The 21,750-nt window shown below is 34.1% G+C and overlaps 1 protein-coding gene across 6 annotated transcripts in view; it reads right to left on the reverse strand.

Annotated features, from left to right (window-relative positions):
• Positions 1 to 21,750, reverse strand: part of DCN (decorin) — a 42,323-nt gene that overhangs the window by 12,687 nt on the left and 7,886 nt on the right. For all 6 annotated transcript variants that reach the window (XM_081060726.1, XM_081060724.1, XM_081060725.1 and 3 more), the window contains 3 exons: positions 11,477 to 11,589; positions 4,614 to 4,827; positions 3,707 to 3,820 (listed from right to left, as the gene is read on the reverse strand). In XM_081060726.1, the coding sequence (XP_080916852.1) occupies positions 3,707 to 3,820; positions 4,614 to 4,827; positions 11,477 to 11,589 (441 nt within the window). The remainder of the gene's footprint in view (positions 1 to 3,706; positions 3,821 to 4,613; positions 4,828 to 11,476; positions 11,590 to 21,750) is intronic.

Below are 21,750 nucleotides of genomic sequence, written 5' to 3' on the forward strand. Positions count from 1 at the left end.
GGGATCGAACGGGCAACCTTGTTGTTAAGAGCACTGCTCTCTAACCAACCGCCCCTGTACCTGCCTTAGTCTTAATCAACTTTTCCATAAAAACATCAAATGCCTCTGCAACATGGGTGTGTAGAAAGAGCTAAAGCTTACTTGGATTTTTAAAATCAGGACTGTTTCTTTATACAAGAGGAGTGCAATGGTCTATCATCAAATGATATTCCATATGTAGAGCACCTGGGGAAATAATTTTCGGCCTAAGCCTCTAAACCACTAAACCTCTGGATAGCACTTCTTGAATGGCTATGATTTCTAAGAATTTAATAACATAAATATAAAAGTTTAAATATTTTATTTTCATTGCCTCTTGCCATCTGAGGAGGTATTATGTTTTTACATAACTTTTAAAACAGCATATTGTTCCACTTATAAGCATAGCAATAACTAAAAAAAAAAAAAAAAACCTGGAAATTGTTTACATGGAGAACTAACATCTGCTTAGCAGAAAGTGTTGGTTATCTGTCCATAAAGAACAAAATTGGAAAATTACAGTTTATGTTTGGTCTGAAATTTTCATTGCATCCCACTGAATTCTGTCAAGATTGTCTACTTAATGTAAAAGTTTAGTCTATAGTTTCTGTATAAAAGTGTTTTGTGTCCGACATGCTAAGGAAATAAATTCTACTTACTGAATATCTGTTCTGTGCCAAACACTGAGAGCGGCACTTTTCCTAGCTTACCTCATTTAATGTGTTCAATATTTAAATTATTTTTCATTAATCTCATTTCATAGATGAGGATATAGAGATACAGTTACAAATTTTGTAGGTTATCTACCTACTAAGTAGGGAACATAATATGTTTCCAGATGGCCAAAGTGAGTTAAGATAGCATGCTCTTAACTGAAGGAAATTAAATCACAATTGCACTATACTTATGAATAAGGAGCAGGAAGTCACAGTCATTCTTGGATTAAGGGATTTCAACTACTTGAGTGTCTTTTGCATAAATACAAGTAGATTTTTACAATATTCCTATACGTAAAACAAATGAGTATATAACAAAGCAATGAATGCAGTCCTTGCTTCCCTGTTACCATGAAAATATATTTTTAAAATATAGTATCTCTAGAACACTAATTATCAGCACACCCATCATTACCTAGTTTCTAAGTGCCTCTCTTTTTGAGTCAGTTTCCCAAAAGGAAAGTTATATCCAGGAGGAAGTTTGTGAAAGAAAACGTTGCATAGGATAGAGGCAAATTTATAAAGAATATTATTAGCCTTTGCCATTGTAGCATTTAGCCTGAGATCCTATACTATAGTTACTTGTTTTCTTTTTCCATTTTCCATTTTAAGATAAAATATATTGACAGTTTATGTTGGGCCAAATAATATATGTGTGCACCAGAAGTCTTACAACTATTAATCTTCACAAATATTCTAGAAGATAGGTGTCATTAACACCTCCATTTTATAGATAACAAAGCTGAGGTTTTAGAGATGTGGAATAATTAGCCTAACGTCACAGAGCAACTAAGTGGCTGAGTCAGACCTCTCACTTCGGCTGATCTATAATCTCTTTATTCCATTCCACTGCCCTTCTGTTTCTATCAAGGATGGAAGATAATGTGGTAATTAAATCTCCCTGAAGGTTGGTGATGTTCAAGCAGAAGAGTCTCAGCCTAAGAAAGGCAGACCCATATGTTAGGCAGGCATAAATATGCATGGCGTGGGGGGAGACTTAATATGGTAAGTAGTAGAGTGATCTCTGACTTTAGCCCAGGACAAGCCCAGCTCTGCCACCTCCTGGCTCCAAGCCTTTGATCACAATTTACTTCATCTCCTTAAATTTCATTTTCCTCATTTATAAAACAGGTGTGACAGTATTAGTTACAGAAGATTACTGTGAGATTCACAGAGGACTCTATGAAAAGCATTTGACACATAACAGAATCTATGAAAAGCATTTGGCACAAGTGATGAATAAAATTTAGTTATTATAATTTTAATATTACTACGTGTTTAGTAAATAAAAGCAAGCTAGAGATGATGAGAAAAGATAGGGAAACGATATAAGGAAGTGAAGAACAACACATCTCTTAAGTGATGAAATGTGTTACTGAGGGATATTTAGGAAGATGCATCAAGAAGAACAGTAGAATCAAAGACTGTGCTTAATGCAAGCCATCTGACAGCATGAAGTGTGGGAAGACCTGGACTGTGAATCCCAGCCACTTTACTTCACCTCCTACAGCTCTAAGGCTTTACGCAAGATATACATAGAGATAACTCTATATTTTTTTCATGTATATAAAACTATATTAGATATATGTACTGGAGATTAAAAAAAGATTACGTGTTACATGTAACAAGTCAGAGACTCCACATGAAAGTGTTTTATAAACTATAAATCAATCTCCCCCTATTTGTCTGTCTGTCTGTCTATCTATCTACCGACCTACCTACAGTGGTGCTATCATGGGTCAGAAACATCCTCTGTAGCAAAAAGACTGAGGAGATGGCAAGGGGTGGGTTAAGAACCCATTCTATGGAATGTGTATTCTAGAGTTGAACTTTCTATGGAAGCACAATAAAGGATAATTGTTTCCTGTACGCAGTAGTGACCTTTTGTACCCAGTCCAAAAACAAGACACCTAAGTTGAGAAGGGCCAGATCGACAGGAAAAGTTGAGACTATAGAGGGCTTTTTCTGAGACAAGAACTCAAGGCAGGGAAAAAGAGAACATTCGAGGAATTTATTTTTGGTGATTTGATGCTTTTTCTGATTCACAAAGACTGACTTGTGTGCGTCTCCTGGGTAGCCCTTTCAACACAATGAGTTTGTTCCCGTGACTGTGCAGCGATGCTGTTTCCTTGTCTGCCTTTGCTCCAGGCAATAAACTCCTTGAAGGCAGGTAGTATCCCCATTCACTGCCCTGCCTCCTGTGTTGTTACTTTGCCTAAGCAAAATGAGTGAGCACAACATTTTTATTGAATAACAGAAAGTACTATCAATCCATTACTTACCTACATGCCAGATATTTCTCTAATAATATACTTAATTCTAAAACAAGTCAACAAGGTGGATATTGTTTCCACTTCACAAACACAGAAATTGAGGCATAGATTTTTAATAACTTGCCCAAGTTCCTACAGCCATTTAGTGAAAATTTGAAGCCAAGCAAACAGACTACAAAATCCATACTCATTACAACACACAACTGTCTCTGTAAGAGTGTGGCCACTGCGCATCCTCGTATTCAGAGAGTAATAACTGAAATGTCCTGAGATGGAAAGGAATTCACTAAGGGACGAAAGACTCAAAGTAAAAATTTGCTCAATTTCAGAGGTACTTCCACATATCTCTTTCCTTTCTTTTTTTTTCTTTTTACAAAATACAGCTAAAGCATTCTACTTTTTAAATAATAACTGCTCTTTTCGCTTTGTGAAATCACAATTATATAATACAAAATCATTATGCATTAAGTTATATCTTAGAAGAGACTTTAAAGGTAAAAGAAACTAGCCATTTCCACTGGATGGCCCTAGTGGAGCCACCTGGGCTGGATTCACCTGGGCTCAGTAGAGACACTTCTGGGGAAAGAGAATTTGCTAGAAACATAATTGGCCACTTGAGTCACCATTCAAATTTTCAAAACAATGTTTTTAAGTGTTTGGATTTAGATTTTCAAACTGCTTTGGAGACATTTCTATCACCTCGTGGGATGGCGGTTATATTGGTGTCAGCAATGCGGATGTAGGAGAGTTTCTTCATTCCCTGGAAGGCTCCATTTTCGATTCCTGAGCTCTTCAGAGGGTTGGTGCCCAGTTCTACAAATGCAGTAAGTACAGAGCGTTTAGAGGACAATTTTAGGATTTTGCAAGTCAGAGCACACAGTCTGTTTCAACAAGGAATTTAACTGAAATTTGGTTCAGTAACAACTTGACTGAAAATTAAAAGAGAAATTAAAACACATGCTTTTCTAAGGGATAGCAAAATGGGATAAAAATGTCCCTTATTAAAACAAATAACAACAAAAATAGTATGAAAAAGCAATAGCAGCAAAAACAATAACAACAAAATATCTTAAGGTGCATAAACAGCTTTGCCCAGAAATTAACACAAGCAAGTGTTTACAAATCACACATTGTGAGGCTATCCCCTCTCTAAAATACCTTAAACTGTTGTTAAATAATTTGAATCTAGCATTTGATTAAGTTATAAAGTTATAGTTTTTTACCACACATAGAGCAAAACATTAGAACTCTTTTTTTAAAAGCTAATGATTTATAGATGTGCAGAATAGAACTTAACCACACAAGGAAAAGGTACCCCCAAATATCGCTATTCAAGCACTATTTAGTTCCAGCCTGCATTCTGGGCAGGCAGGAGGCTAGCTGCAGCCCCAGAGCTTTCTCTACATTCTCAGATCCCCAACGAAGAGGAATAAAAATGTCGGAGTAAGGCACAAATTTAAAATCCCATTTCTCCTGGCTCTGCTTCTGCCATTCCCAGAGGCTTAAGGCACGTCTAGCTAATTTACCTTCCTGCAGCTGAAGCTTACTTGGAATATCTTAAGGTGAAATGTGAATCCTGGTCTTAGAGTTATAAGTATATCTGTACCTACGACGATCATCTGGTTCAGTCCATTGAACACAGATTTCCGCACTTTGGTGAGCTCATTCTCGTGGGCGCGTAACTCCTGAAGAGTTCTGGGCATTTTTTCGGGCAGTTCCTTCAGCAGATTCTTGGACAGGTAAAGTCGTTCCAATTTCACCAAAGGCGTAAATGCTCCAGGACTGATTTTGCTAATTTTGTTGTTGACAAGAATCAATGTCTATAGAGAGTGAACAAAAACATTTTCTTAATTCCAAAAACTTCCATATATATATATATATATATATATATATATATATATATATATATATATATACACTAGCGTGTAGTCTATTCATTTCATTCATGGAACTAGTAGAGGAATCTGTGAAGTTGTAAGAAATCAGGAAAGACTGAGCAGATGCGATTTCTTTAAGAAGTGTATGAGGACCCGAACATCAGGAATAAAGGGGAGGAAAATATGATGAAACATAGATATTAAACAATAAATAATATTCCTAAAGATTGAAATCCCTAGAGGGACCCAAGATACATGAAAAGGCATCTATATCCTCAGTTTTTCAACCTGTAAGTCCAATCCATTGCCATGGATTCCACTACAAAAGGGTGACCAATTTAAACTATCATCAGCAGTGCAAGACAGGAAAATTTTCTTGAAGCCTCACAAATTTAGATATAATGTTTCAAAGTTTGCCAAATTAGTTAATTTATGGTGTAACTTATTGTTTTACTTTGCATTTCCTTGTCACTTGAAAGCTTTAAAGTTTCTGTTTATTTTGCTACCATTTCCTGTATTTGGGGAGTGAATGGACTGTCTGATCACAATATTTCTAATTATTATTAAATGTTAACATATTTTAATAATTGTTTTAGAGAATGAAGATGTAGTTAATATGATTTGTATAGACTTAATATATTTTTCTCCTATTTTTTGCCCTTTTTAGATATAAAGGTTTTACATGGTCAAATATATTCATACTATTGGCAATAAAATAAAATGTTTCTGAGTTCTCCTGATATGGAGAATTACTTCTAATTCATTATTGCTATACTTATAGCTAAACCTATATAGCCAAACCTAATTTTGGACTATGTCATTCTCTTCCAATGATCTGTATGTCTGCAGAATTGCCATGTTCTTGTTAAGTCTCTTTATCAACTAAGCCTAATTAATTTAGGTACTTTCATTAAGTTTTAAGAAACTCGAACTTTCCTTTGTAGTACAGTTTTATGCATATATGAATACACAGAGGAACAAAAAAGGGAACTAGAATAACAGTCTCAGAAATGCAAGAATACTTTCTTATAGTAACAGCTGGTAAATTACCAATGTACATTACCATGTAGTTCACATTATTTGACTAATTGAAACTTATTACAAATAACATAATTTTTTTTACCTAATCCTAAAATAATTGGTTGATTAAAACAAAATCCTAAGAAGTTCCAGTGAAAGTTTAAAAACTCATGAGGATTAAAATCATTAAAAAAATGCAAAATGTCCAGGGAATCAGTAAAAGCCTGAGCTAGAAAAAAATTCGGAGGACTTGTATCACTAGAAGTCATCCCAACTGGTGGACGCTTAATTATAACAGGAAAGGAGATACTCAATTGCCATTTGAGGAAGAAAATTCTGAAAGCTTAATATAATTACATGCATTAAACATGGTTGGAAAAATCTGTTTATTTACATTGTGTTGAAATCTATTATGAAGAATCAATCTGATGATGTATTACCTGCTATTTCAGGTAATAAAATATTACTTCTTTTACTAGAAAATAATTAGACTGTGCCTCTACCTGTGAATATGCTGTAGTGGTAATTGCTGCTAAATTTTGGCGTAGTGTGACATTTGTCCAGAGTTATTTCTCCCATAAAGTAGAAATAACAATGGCACCTCGAGGGGGTTTTTGTGAGGATAAAAGTAATAATGTATATAGATGGCTTCTTTGCAAAACATCTTTCAAATATTATTGTTAGTCACAAGTTTTAGTCCAGTGAAAAACATCTCTGCTTTCCGAATAAAATCACTTTGAAAAATAAATGAAATTGTACCAATTTTGGCCCCAAAGAGGTAAAATTTTAAGAACTCTATAAATTAGAACTTTGTATAAAGCAGATCCACATGTAAAATAAGTTATTTGTGTATATACAGTATTGCTAAAAGTGGTTCATGTTAGTCCATACACAAGGATATATAGTTACGGAACTATAGTTATAAAATAACAGGCAATGGAAAGATGTTGAGATAGGAAATAAATGTGACTACACTAGCTAATGACAAAGTGCAGCTACCAGAGAAAAAGTCACAGGTGAACCCCACGTGGATTTCAGGAGGTCAGCTGATGAGAAGAAGAAAGACAAGTAGAAGTGGATTCTCATTAGTTAGCCCAGAGGCTGAGATAAGTCCAAGTAGCAGAAAACTTGTTGCTTGGGGGTCAGGAAGTACCTCGAGTGCCATTTAACCTACAATTGAAGCACAGACTCAAAAATCAGGACAACCTACTTCAATGGTAACTAAAGAAAAAAGTGCTCTAGCTTAGGAGGTAGGGGAGAAGTCACAAAAAATGTGATAAGGAATAGAAATAGGGTGGAAGTAGGAGTAAAAACATTTCCACCACCTTCTTACAGGAAAGTGGTCAAAATATATAAACTTTTGGTCGTGAGATAAATAAATATTGGGGATATACTGTACAACATGATGACTATAGTTAAAACACTTTTCAATTTTTTTTATATGTATATGAGATGATGGATGTGAACTAAATTTATTGTGGTAAACCTTTTGCCATACGTATAAGTCAATTCATTATTCTGTACACTTTAAACTTATACAGCACTGTATGTCCATTACATTTCAATAAAACAGAAAGAAAAAAATCTTGAAACCTGAATTAATACATACAATTTCCTTTAAGGCCACTTATGTAGGGCTTACATTGTACCAGGTATTATTTTAAGGGATTTTATGATTGCTATCATAGTTATAGGCAATAATTAGTGCACAGACTCAAGGCAGACTGTACCTGAGTTTAGTTCTCAAGCTCTGGCTCTTATTTGCTGTGTGACTACGAGCAAGTAACTTAACTTCTCTTTGCCTGAGTGGCTTCATCTGGATTATCAAGAGTGTCTACCTCAAAAGAACACTTGCAAGAATTAAATAAGTTAATGCATATAAAGTATTAAGAACAGCGCCTAGCAACAGTAATTGCTAACCAAGTGTTGTTTATTAGTCAGCCTTTGACATTTTTTTATTTATTTTTAATTTAAAAACATTCCTTACTAGATTTATAAAGGTTCAATTCAAAGAAAATATGCTGAATGTTGACATATTTAATTTTCCATTATTTTATAGAATAGTTACATAGTTTTTTCTACTATATATGTATAAAACTACTCTTATAATACGTGCCACTCAGAATGAGCCACAGATTTGTAAATTCATAAAATTATTGAAGAAAAAAAGGACATTTTTCTGTTAAATCCTTTCTATTATAATCCTTGCTAAATTTTCATTTATCTCTTTCCTTCTCATTCAAGTGTGACTTTCTTAGCTGAAATTATGATGTTTATTTGCATAATAACAAGGATAGAAAGATCATGAATGAAAGAGTAAGAGAAAAATAGCGGTTTAACATCCTCAGAATGGTTCGGAGCTCTAATAAACTCTCTCTTTCTTCTCCCAATGTGTACTTTGAAGTAGAAAGAAAGAAATGGCCAAGATGATAGTTGCCTAAAAACATACTCACAAGTAGACATGGAAAAGAAAGAACACATTATTACAAATGCCAGACTTAATGAAAACATCACAGAAACTAGATATCTCTTATTTAAGGATATGAGAAGTTCAAAAAATTATTCAGATTACACTTAAACACACAGGAAACAGGAATTAGAGTAAGATAATTTTCCTTCCTTAAAACAGTAGCTTTAGGGGTGGCCGGATGGCTCAGTTGGTCAGAGAGTGAGCTCTCAACAATAAGGTTGCCGGTTGAATTCCCATCCTGGGATGGTGGGCTGTGCCCCCTGCAACTCAAGATTGAAAACGGTGATTGGACTTGGAGCTGAGCTGCGCCCTCCACAACTAGACTGAAGGACAACAACTTGGAGCTGCTGGGTCCTGGAGAAACACACTGTTCCCCAATATTCCCCAATTAAAAAAAAAAAAAAAGCAGCTTTAGGATGAATTCATGAAAATAAAATGGAGTTTCTTAACATTTCAGTTTATTGAAACATAATATACAGTTTTTTCTTATTACATCTCTTTTACCTTCTCCAATGATGTTTAAATAGTCATTGACAAATCTTTTTGGCATCACCATCAGCTCACTCCCAGTGAAACCATAACATGAAAGTAGAAAGGTCAATAGGGGCTCAGGCCCAGTAACCTACCAGTGGAGATGGATCCCACTGGTCCACGGTTTGACATACTTAGCTCAAGCCTTATCCTCCACTCTCTCAGAGTTAATCTTTCACTCTAGCCAGTTTCTATTTTTCTTTGTCTGCTTCTTATTTTTCCGCATTACCTTTCTTTCAGCACACTGCAAACCCCCTTTTCTTCTCTTGTTTTCAATATTCTGCTAATCCTCTAAGGCCCTTTTCCCTACATTTTCTCAAAACACTAACTGGCAACGTGATATAAAATGATGTCCGATGTTTCATGTACTCTGTGTCCATAACATTACTACTTATAGCATAGTGTGCTTATATTGTTAGACAATTCAATAAATCGACTCTACAACCTTTTATGTGCCATTATTTTAATTAACTGTTCCATGGAGAATCTTAAGAAAAATATCTATGCTTCCTTTTCAAATTCTAGTGTATTTTCTCCTACTGGATACGTTTTTATTTTCTCATTTTGGCTGTCAGAAAGTTGATAACTAAATCTTGTCTTCCTTATATGAACTCTATAGCATATTATGACCAGTTTATTGTACTTTAAATTATTCCCTTAAAATATATCTATATCTATATCTATATCTATATCTTTCATATTTTATATATAGCAGCCAGATGATTTATTTTTATATTTAGATTTTACTACGTATTGTCTATTCTTACTGTATAGCTCCTCAAATATTTTTAAAATAGCTAGATGATATAAATGGACATAAGAGTTTTTATATTTATACTCCCAACCTTAAGAATGTGTTTGTATGATAATTATCATAAGAGGCCATAAAATTATCTGCCTCTATAGGTAACTCATCACTAGGCAATCCTCTATATTATCTGAGAATTCTAGCTCTTTACATTGTATTTTTAGCGTTGAACAAACATCTGCATCCCTGAAGTTCCCCTCAATTGTCAATAGGACAATTCTGTCATCTTGTAGTTGAAGGAAGTAAATTCAATTTCTCCTCTCTAACATGCCCCTTCAAGTATTATATTTCACCATAACCTTTTTGCATCCAATTTAGACATCTACATCTCCGTCAACTGTGCCTATAAGTTCCAGATTCTTTACCCTTATGATGATTATTCTTTGAATGCCATTCTTAAAATGTTTTGCCCAGGACCAGACTCAATACCTCAAGAGTGGCCTACCAGAGTAGAATATAGACACAGTGGGACTTTTAGTATTTAATTGGATATCAAAATCTGGCTTATTAACACTAAATGCTCAACAATACTTTGTGGGGAAACCACACACTCATGCCCCAGGTAGAGAGCTGGACTAGATAAATTTTACAGGGATTCCAATTACATAAACAGACATTGCAATTGCTCTTATAGAAGGTGGCTTTAGCAGGGCTCAACCCTATTTGATTGGGTTGGTCATTCTCCATTTATAACACACCCTCTCCCAACTACAGTTATTATATATATTAATGCTTTAACATTTTTGACCCTACTCTATGACCTGGGAGGCTGACTTCCAGAGATTGCATCACTCAGATGTCCTTGTCTTTTGGCCTCCAGTTAGGTTCAACCATAGGAGATACTGGCAGGAAATTAGGAGGTAGGATTACAGCCTCCCTCCCCTCCAGGGAGTCCCTGGATCCTTTAGACCTTGTGGGCTTGAATGCTTCACAAATGCTTTTTTGGTTCCCATATCCCTTTGTAAATAAATAGTCCATTTGGTAAAGTCTCTACTGAGAAATATTTTCGAGAATGCCATGTCTTTTCTGCTAGATTCTTGACTGGTAGACTGGATGTATTTATTACATTATACTAAATAGAGGTAAATGACAATCACAAGAAAAACAGGTACAGATAAGGATACAGCATGCATAATCCTAAATACAGAGCAAGAAATATATATATATATATATATATATATATATATATACACACACACATATATATACACGCACACGTATATATACATATATATACACACATATGTATATACATATATATTCATATGTGTATATATATATGTATTTATGTATATACATATTTTTGAAGATAGATAAAATATAATTATCCCTGTTTCTCTTGGTGCTAATCTTTGGGCTTTTTCAAAGTTATTTACTCCTCTTAGAATATGAATAAAAGAAAACAAGTGAAACAAAGAAATGAAATAAAACGATCAGTGCATTTTGTGTTTTGCTTCACTATTAAAGTACAATCTAATTGGGAAGACAAAGACTTATTCATGAAACATGAAAGATTAAGATATAAAGTATTTTTAAGGAGCAAATACTAAAGATAAACGAGGTATATGTAGAAAATTTGCTGACTTTTTCTTTTTCAGGGCTTAATGAATATGATGCTTTCCTTCTCATCACGACCTAAGAAGATAATTTAATAAACACTTATGAGCTTATTAATTTCCTTATAGTACTCTTGGCATTACCTAAGTTTTGTTTTGATGAGTCAGATCATGTTACAACTCAAAAATTAAAATAAAAAATCTTACGTGAAGGTTCTTTAGGTTCTGAAAGTCTCCATCTTTGATTTCGGCTATTTTGTTGTTTTGCAGGTCCAGCAGCGTAGTGTCAGGCGGAAGATCTTTTGGCACTTTGTCCAGACCTAGCATGAGAGTAAAAACAATGTGCAGTCAGGAAAAAGGGACACATGACTGGGACAGAATCACACAAGATGTGTTTACAAAGAAATCTATTGCAATGATGTTTTTACGAGTACCGTGATTTTCTTCTAGGAATTACATCACTTGTAATTTAAAATATCTGTTTTATCTTTTCCAACCAAGTCAAAGAAATTTTAAAGTAATAAACACAGTATTCTTTCTATGTAATTACTCTTCTGCATAAAACGGATACTTATAATTTGTACAGGTGTGACTCAGATCATCAGTACACAGTATGTTTTACTTTGTTGTTCTTGTTTTAGAAAGTTATTCCTTTGATAAGTGTTAAGTGAGAGTGACCTGTAAATCTGCACCTTTCCACATAAATATCCTGTTGGTAGAGAAGAACTTTAGCCAAATCATCATTCGAGATCTTTTTGGTAAATCTCATCCTGTCACAGATCCACATTTAAAATTAAAATTACATGAACAGGCAACCAAGGTTTTGTGTCAACAATTTGAAACTTTTGAGAGATTTATCACTTTTGAGAGAACAGTTCTTTCAATTTTAATTGGAATGGCAAAATATCAATTTTAGTTGATATTTTATGACCAATAGATATGTGGCTAATCAGAATAATATAAACTGAATTCTTAGTATGATTTCTTAAATTTATTATATAAAGCATTACTTTTGGACCTTAAGTTTGGTTGAAGTAATTGAGTTATTGTTTTTAGTTTATAAATGTAAACACATTGAATAACCAAATGATCTATGGTATTACAAAGCATTTTAGTGGTCATTCAACTAGATGTATAAGAACGAACTGTTTTTATTCAAAAGATATGACATTTTGAATATATCATCATTAAGAATGTTAATGAAGAAAAATATTAAATGATATAGCCATTTGCCTTTCTCTCTTCCATTGGCTTTATTTCATATTGATGTACGATGGTAAGCAAAAAAATTGATATTCTATGAAATGAAATTCATAAGATTACTTATGTATTTTGCAATTGCATAACATAAATCAGAAATATTTTCCAACCTCTCCATCATATCTAGAACTTGAAGTACTGAAGATCAGTCTTTCAGTCATTTAACAAAGCTTTATTGAATACCTCCTAGACACCACCAATTTATTAGGTCTTGGGGATATGGCAGAAACAAGACAGAAATTGCCCACATCTTCATGGAAGATATAATTCAATGTGCAGTTTTCAATTAAAAAGAAAATTGGAACAGGGTCTATAACCAGTGCTATGTGGGGAAGATATCTCTCCAATTTTGAATCTTATGTAAGGGCATACTGTTAAATTGTCATGGTAGCCATATTCTATCTTCATGTCTTCCTTGAAAATTACAGAAAAATGTATCTGAAATCACCTACCTTCTAACGTTTTCCAAATAAATTTTTGTTCACATTATCACTGCTCTGTTGATAGTGGAAAAAATGTCTAGTTCCCAATTCAGTGATCAACTATCATTACAATTGAAAACCAAAATGCAGGTGATCCTAAAAATGCATAACTATATCCCAAGAACTCACTATAGAAACAGTTCACAGAGAAATAAAAGTGAAGTGTTTTCAGTGACAAACAGCATACCACCAAAACAGCTGCCTTATAGAAGGATATTCAACTACACTATTTTGTTGTGATTAATGCCATTTTCAGAAATGTCAGTCTGTTAATTTAATGCAATTAGGAGTCCTAGATTTCTGCCAAATCTTTGGTAATCAGTGTTTACCAACCAAGAAAAGACACATTTCCTTTCATGTGGAAAAGCTCCCACCTACATTTCATCACTTCATGGGCTTCTTTGTCACAGTCTTAATTTCCACTTATGCTTACTTTTATACATTGTTGAACATAAATTCTAGTGGCTCTCTTAGTATTTGTTCAATGTCAAAGTGCAGTTAAATTTCAGATGTGAAGAGAAAAAAAAAGATACACCTGGATGGCTGGCAATTTTGATTATGTTGTCATCCTAGAATTGTATAATATAACATAAGGAATTGCTTAGAGTGAATTATACACTTTTTTCCTGAAGATTTAGCATTTTTAAAAAATCTTTGGGCTTATAATTTTTGTAGTTTAGTTTGTAGAAATCCATTTTAATGAACAAAATCATAACCCTACAATCTTCTCTGAATTACTAGTAAATTCATATCCACCTGGGGGTATTCACATATCAGTATTTTATTATTAACACTTTATGTAGCTTTACAGTTTATAAAAAATTAAAAACTAAATGTTACCTTATTTACCTCTCAGCAATCCAGGGAGATAATTAAGGTGGTATTATCATTTCATTTTTCCAAATGGTTTTTAGAAAAGTTTTAATGATATAAACAAACTCACACAGCTAGGAGTGACAAAATGCAGACTAGAAGACAATTCTCCTGGCTTCCAACAGGATTTTTTTTCTGTTTTAACTATGTGTATTCCCAAAAAGAATTGTTCTGACAGCAGACCCAATAACATGTTGTACATTTAAGGGCTAGACAGAGCAGTGAGGTGTTAACTAATTTGTTCAACAACTATAGGTAGAGTATAAAGGGGAAATGATCCCAGATATGCTTTCTAAGAATGTCACAAAAGGCAGGACCATTAGGTATCTGCTAGTCTATGGTTCCCAAAGTCTGATCAGGTAGACTCTGTGATGAGGTTCTTATAAGTCTATACCAAAATCAGAAAAAAATGAGGGCAATCTGGTTAATATTAATATGAATTATAACATACACCATACACACATACACACATACACACACAATGCCTACATTTTAAATAAATCTTATTTTTTAAATGATTCTGATAGCAGACGGCAGGCTGTTGTTATTTCGTTGGATTTGGTTTTGACCTTAATAAGAAATTAACTTGTTCAACATTCAAATAACTTTACTTGTCCCAGAAATCAGGGAACTTCTAAGTTAGTCCAATACTCTCTTTTCACAGGGAAAGAAACAGAAACCCAATGAAATTGCATGGATTATCCAAGGTGCCTCATAGCTGAACCAAGACCAAGATGGCATGAGTCCTCACTCTAGAACTACCTCACGTGCCAATTATGCATATATATACTGTGCATGTTTTTAAAAGATGCTAATCGACAGTGTGTCTTGAACATACTGTGCTTATTCCTAGCTACTCATTTTTGATCCTATAATTTATGTCTTATGGAAGACTCCACTCACTCATTTCCTTCTACTTCCATTCTAACGATCCTTTAAAACACACTCATTATTCCCTGTACTCTATATTCATCCTAACCACCCCAGATCACGACAATCCCCACCCTCCAAACTCTTTATGCGTAAGCTTCTGATGTATTGTCCTGAATTTTAGATTTATTTCTTGTAAGTTCTGGGTAAGCAGGGGCAAATGACTATTTTTCTTCAGAGCTTTGATCATACTTCTTTACACACAGGAGATAGCTTTTTGATTGATTAGTTTTAAAACCACAGTCTGCTCTGCTGTCCCATGGTGAATAGTTCACATCATGTCTTCAAGATCTTTTCTCTGTTTGGTTACAATCATCTCTTCACACCCTGCTTTCCTGAGGGTTCTTATTTTTCCTCGGATGTATTAGGATATAATTGGTTCTCAAAATCATAAGTTTCTTTCTGATTCTTGGTTGTCCAGAAACATTTTAGAAATGAATGCTACTATCAAACATATCATCCCCATTATCTGCACCTGAAAATTGCTTTCACTTTCTTATGTGTCTTTGATATATTCATGAGGAAACTTTGTCACTTATCTATCTAAAGAAAACTGCCTTTTATGTCCCACATGGTGACAGATCCAATGGTAACAGTTTCTTTGTATGACATATGTTTCTCACAGGGAGGAATTGATTATAAAGCTTTGGAGGGAGATCTTCAATTATCGATCACTCACTCATTTCCTACTGTCAAAAACAAGCAAGCAAATAATGCATCCTGAATCAAATCAAGCCTCCAGATGTAACTCCCAATTTACAAGAAACAGAGAGGCCAAACGAACATGTTAAAGTCCACTAAAAAACGTATTCGACAAAATCCTAGTTTCTTCAACAAATAAATTGCATGGAAAAATGAAGAAATGTTGGTAAAACTCTAGTTTAAGAGAGACATAAGAGCTACTTAAATAATTGTGCTGCATACACTTCACACAAATAAAATGTAAAATAAAACATTTATAGTATGTATGAGATGCTTGAAAATGTGTACACTGAATGAGTATGACATTAAGAAATTATTTTTAATTTTAGGTGTGATCTGGATATTATGATTGTTGTATTTATGAGTTTTAATCTTTCAAAGACATATACTGATATGTTGTTGGATAAAATGATATCTGGAATTTGCTTCCAAATATTATGGAAGGCGGAAAGTGGGTGGAATATATAGGAAAATACTGGCATGAGTTGGTATCTGTTGAAGCTTGGTGATGGGTACACAACTGTCTCTTATGTTGTAGATTTTGTGTTTTTAAAATTGTTTCCATAACATCTTTTTATATGATAGTTACTTGAAATTTAATTTTGGTTCAATTCTGGATCCTTAACATCATTGAGCAACATGCTTAAGCTCTCTATGGCTCAGTTTTTCTGCACCTTTCAAAGCATTTTTGTGAGAATTCAAGAAGTTATTTTACAAAAGCACCTTCTACTACAGTGCACAGCAGAGCCCCAATTATTTATATCTATAATTATTATCAATAAGAATAAGAGGGTAAAACTTCAATTATCTTGCTTATTATTAGTCTCTAAGTCTGTAACAAGTGATTGTTTTTTTTTTCTTTTTCTGCACAATATAATAATAATGCATATTATCCTGGAACCTGAAATCTCTTTTGCAGGTGTATCACACACAGATTTTTCAACTACAGCTCTTGATCTTGGGTGTTTTTTTTTTGTTGTTGTTGTTTTTTGTTTGTTTGTTTTTTGTTGTTTTCTTTTGGGTTTTTTTGTTAATCATTTTGTGGTCTTGTTGAATTCATCATTGTTCCTAGGAAGGGCCTTTGGAGAGCTTATCTACCAAGCTCCATTTTTGGATGATAACCCCTCAGTTTAGTAACACATGTTCCCAACAAATAATTAGATCCCCTAAAAACTGTACATGGTTAATTTAACCCTATTTTAATAGTAGCAAATCTGACACTCTTTTGCAAAGCAGAAAATGTCAGTCTTTATTTATATTAGACTGATATTTTGTTTAAGAAATGTATATAAATCCAAGTGAGTGTGTAGATAATTTGATTTTTCACACATAACATTAATCATGTCTCTCACCTCAAATGCTCTGATTCAGTACAAACTTGTCTCAATCCCATCAAAAAATAGAGTCAAAATTCCCTCCTCTTGAATCTGGCATGACCTCATAATGTCTCTATGAAATGATGAAATGTGAAGGAAGTGACACAGCTTAATTTTTGAGGGTAGGTCAGAAAAGATTGTACAGCTGTAACCTGATTCTACTGGGACACTTGCTCTGGGAGCAGCCAGAGGCCATGTAAGAAAGAAGTTTGTCTAGGCTGAGATCACCATGCTGGAGAGGCCACCTGAGGCACTCCAAGTGACAAAGCAGTAGAGCTCTCAGGTTGACATCAGCACCAACTGCCAGTCATGAGAATAAGCGGTCTTTCTGGGGTGTCTAGCTTAGACTAGCTTCCCCATGGCTATGGCCACAGCTCCACCTGACAGCAAATGAATGAGAAACCCCAAGTGAGAACAGCCTTTCTGAGCCCTTCTCAGATTTCCTATACCTCAAATCATGAGCAAAATTAAATTATGTTTTTAAGTTGACAAGTGTTGAGGTCATATTTATTCAGCAATGGTAATAGGAACAGAGTTATCTCCTAAATTTAATTATTTTTCAATAAGCATACTTTAATATCATCCTCAATTTTCCATAAAAACATAGTTATTTACAAGGCTAGTCTGAATTGTTTATTCGTTCCCCCAAATTCTGTGGATGGAACTTTATCTTCTTAAAAATAGGGTGATGTATTAAAGGAGGTAAAACTCTACTTAAGAGGTTAGCAGAAAATTATTTCTGAAATAAAAGATAATACAACTTGTACTTTTTCCCCCTAGTTGTCCCAGTGATGAATAGCATTGTTCTGCTAACCAGTGTCAACAATCTGGTAAACATCATTTGGACAAAGCCCAGCTGTCCTAAAACATCATGCTTTTTTTTTTTCTTCTTTCCCTGCATGGGTCCAAACTCCAAGATATATTCTTGTTGATTTGCAATGATATATTTTTATAATTCTGTCTTCAATACAATAGTTAGGATAATGCTGATATACTTCAGTTTGGGGCACATGACCAAAACAAGCTGTAGAAGTCCCAGCCACATCAGAAAAACCTTTCTGATTTGTTTCCCTTTTCTCTCTTAAAAAAAGACAATTTGATTGTAATGGTGGTTGGATCAGGTTTGAGAAATAGAAGATTCCTTGTTTAATTAAATCACCTTTACAAATAAACTCAAGACTCAAGGAAGGTTTACGCTTCCTGGTTCTATGGTCATCCTCAAAGAGAATAAGAAAGGGTGAACCACAGCTCCATGAAACCTAATTCCCAGTCGGTTGTATTCCCTCTTGTTTCCAGGTTGATATAGTCAAGAATATTGTAGAATTATGTGCACTCATCCATGCACTAAACCATGCATTATATTCTTTTGTCAAGAGTCTCTTTGCTTTTGAGAACCTACAGTGTGTAAGACATTTTGTTGAGTAGAGGGTCTACAAAGATAAATTATCATAAGTTGATATTTAAATAGGTAATTAAAAGATATTGAATGATTATTATCATATATCATTGATTGTTATAGAATAATCAAGGCAGATGTAGATTACAGTGAAAACAGAAGTAGACAAGCTCAGAAGTTGCCTCAAAGCAATCGGCAATCTAAATTAAGAGTTAATTGAATCTTGAGTATTATAGTGTAGCTGTTACAGGGCTTCCTCCTTTTATTAAGACTAGATTGCAAACTGGTTTAATTCTTCTTTTCCCTGTTTTTGAAGAAATTATAATCTTCTTACTACTCTTTTGAAGGAGAAAAGTTAAAATTAAAGAGTCTCCTGCATTTCCTCTTTTACCCAGGGAACTGAGATTCCGGCTAACCTATTCCCATCCAGTCCTCTGGAGCCAGGGATGATCTTACAAAGGAGAATGCATCCCAGCTGAAGTCTAACCAAATGCCTTGATCCCACACAGCTGCCTCTTTTTCCCTCCTGGGACTGGGAAGGAAACCAGGGATGTGTCAGTTCTCAGTCAGGTCAAAAAGACAAAGCTTCTTTTGGCCTTCTCCGACTCCTCTCTTGCCCCTGCCCACCTTAAACCCTTTGAGTCAAGAGCCTTGGTTATCTGGATCGCTCCTTAGCATTAGTCTTGCTTCTTCTGAGGATCTGTGATACTCCATTCCTACCCAATATTAACTTAGGCAACCCACTGGGCATGCTCTGTGCACAGTATTTTTCTTATACCACGTCTTAAAAATGTCTTTATGGTGCACCTAACTCCTAATGAGGGTTGCCCCACATCCCTGCTACTACAGAGCCAGGCACAAACAATGAAAACTACTAAGTGACCAGCATTCTCTCTACCCTTCTACAAAACAGCCCTAATTTATTTTTCTGGGTTAACTTCCTGGAAGAAGGCTGAAAGTTCATTAGCTCATATACAAGGTTTGCTACTAGAAAACCAGTTTCCCCAGACAAGAGACAAGCTGTACCACAGTCTGTCCCGACTGGTGACCACTAACATGTTTACCAGTTGAAGCAAAACGATCGAAAAGAATAAAATTAACTATGCAATTTAAAGGATTGTATATTTTTCCTAAGTTTTTTTAAAAATTAAAATATCCTTTGCCAGATGAAGTACATTTTAGGAACCAGTAGTCATTTGTACTGCATGACAAAATATAATGTTCTGTCTTCTAGTATCATCTCCACGGGGCTAAGTAAGTGGATGAGAATCATTTATGATTATAAAATAGCTGAGTGCTTCATCATTCTCTACTCCGAACCCATTTTTCCCCCAAATGAATGGTGTTTGGAGAACACTGTATTGCTTAATAATTGTACAATTTTCTAAGTCTTGTCTATTTACATTTGGAGGTGATGTGGCCATCATTAGGGTGGGGTGGAGGCAGGGAGAAGATGCTATTTTGTATCTAACTAGACCAGACATATACTTATTAGAGATTCTCAATTTCAAAGAAAAATAAAAGAACTTAGCAGAAATAGCTTCTTGGTATTAGCCAACTTTGTCTGAAATAATAAACTGAATGTGACAGTGAATATGATAAATATTTCTAAAAACATTTAAAAAATATATGAGAATATATTCCCATTTATGAAATGAGGAAACAGATTTTGAAAGTTACAGGTATTAACTAGGAAAGCACGACTTAAGGCCAGAGGTGTTGAACTGTATAACTTATTTCCATTACTAAACAATTTTAAAAGGTATTTTCAATTCTTTTGAAACTTGTTTATAAGAAATGTATCAATAATTATTACTTTAATTTGGATGAATAATCATAAAACAATGTTTATGCTTATTTCATCCCTCAGGGCTTACCTGCCTTTTAGCAATAAGATGCAAGTCAGTACCAAATAATGCTATTTGGTGACAATTGATCCAAAGGTCAGGGGTTGATCCAAAATGCACACAAGTAAGAATAACTGTCTTCCCTCAAGATACAAAGTACATAAAACAGTACATAAAACAGTCACAGGATCAGTGTGAGGACATTTTTAAAAGATCTGACAAGAATGAGTTGCATTGTGAGTTTATTATTTTAAGGTATCCCACAGATTTCTGAATTTTCTATTCCTACATTTATTTTTATATTGTTACTTTTTATAAAGGCTATAATTAGGAGTGAATTGTTTTATGTCTTGAGAGGACAGATAAAGAAAGACGATGTGGGCCTCATAAAATTCTGGTTCAAATCATAAACTAAATGGCAACAATTTTAGCCAAACCAATTTGGCCAGTACCTATGGAGAATTCATTACTTCCTTGGATAAATTTACTTTCTCAATCCCTCATGCTCTAGAAAAACATAATGTAATAAATACTATCCTGCTAAGTTTGAACTAGGAACTTAAAACAGTCAATGTTATCTTCCTGAAGGTCTCAAGTTTTTCCATGGAATCATTATTGCGTTCTACTTTCACGGTTTTTACTTCTTAGCTTTGAAAGAACTATTTAAAAATTTGATGTTGTTTAACTTTGTCAGAAATCTTAGTGGCAAAAAGTCAACTATTTTAATAAAAAAATGTTTGTTTATGTTAAACATTGTTTAGATAATATGGTGACAAAGGATTTGGTCCTTTCATACTGGGGCTCCTCCCTGCTAATTAAAAGCTCTGGCAAGGATAATCCTTAAGAAAACATTAGCCTTTCATACAGATAAGCATTCACATTTCTTATCCCAACGTGCACTGCATTTTTTCTTCATTATAATAACACAAGCTTCATGTTCAGATCACTAGAGAACGTAAAGCTAAATATAAAATAAACCGCATTGCTTTTACTATGAATGAGGTTGTCCATTTCTTTTTCCTTGCGTTTTTTTTTCTAATTTTCTTTAATCTTTACTCCATATAATCATCATCTAGAAAAAAAAATATTTTGAGCCTCTACTATGAGTCAGGTACCTCACATATATAAAAAGATCTCTAAGACTGATTGTGATTTTTCTGCAGATAAAGATGTCAAGGCTCTGAAAAGCTTGCCAAATTCATAAAGTAAGCAGGAGTAAGTAGGTAAAATGCGACCAGAGTATTTTCTTTATGGGCAAGTGGATTGCTCTTCCTTTTAAGAAATGCATTTTCTGTTTTAGAAATATCTGACCAAAATTTTTGATAGTATATTTAAATGTGTATCTATGAATTGATAAAAACTAAAAGTAACTTGGATGAGCCCATTGCTCATTGGAACTGAGTTATCTTACTTAAACATGGTTCTTCAAAACAAATCATCACTACAATTTCAGCTACTTTTTTATACACGAGTCGGTAAGCCTATGTGTAATAAAAGAATGATGTACATTCTGGGCTCCTAGAAATAAGACCTCATAGAAAACATTCTCATCTAAAATCAACACAAAATAAACAAACAAACAAAAGTAAAAACAAGAACGACAAAACTATGAGAC

The sequence above is a fragment of the Rhinolophus hipposideros genome (assembly GCF_964194185.1).
Source record: "Rhinolophus hipposideros genome assembly, chromosome: 9".
Lineage (NCBI taxonomy): Eukaryota > Metazoa > Chordata > Mammalia > Chiroptera > Rhinolophidae > Rhinolophus > Rhinolophus hipposideros.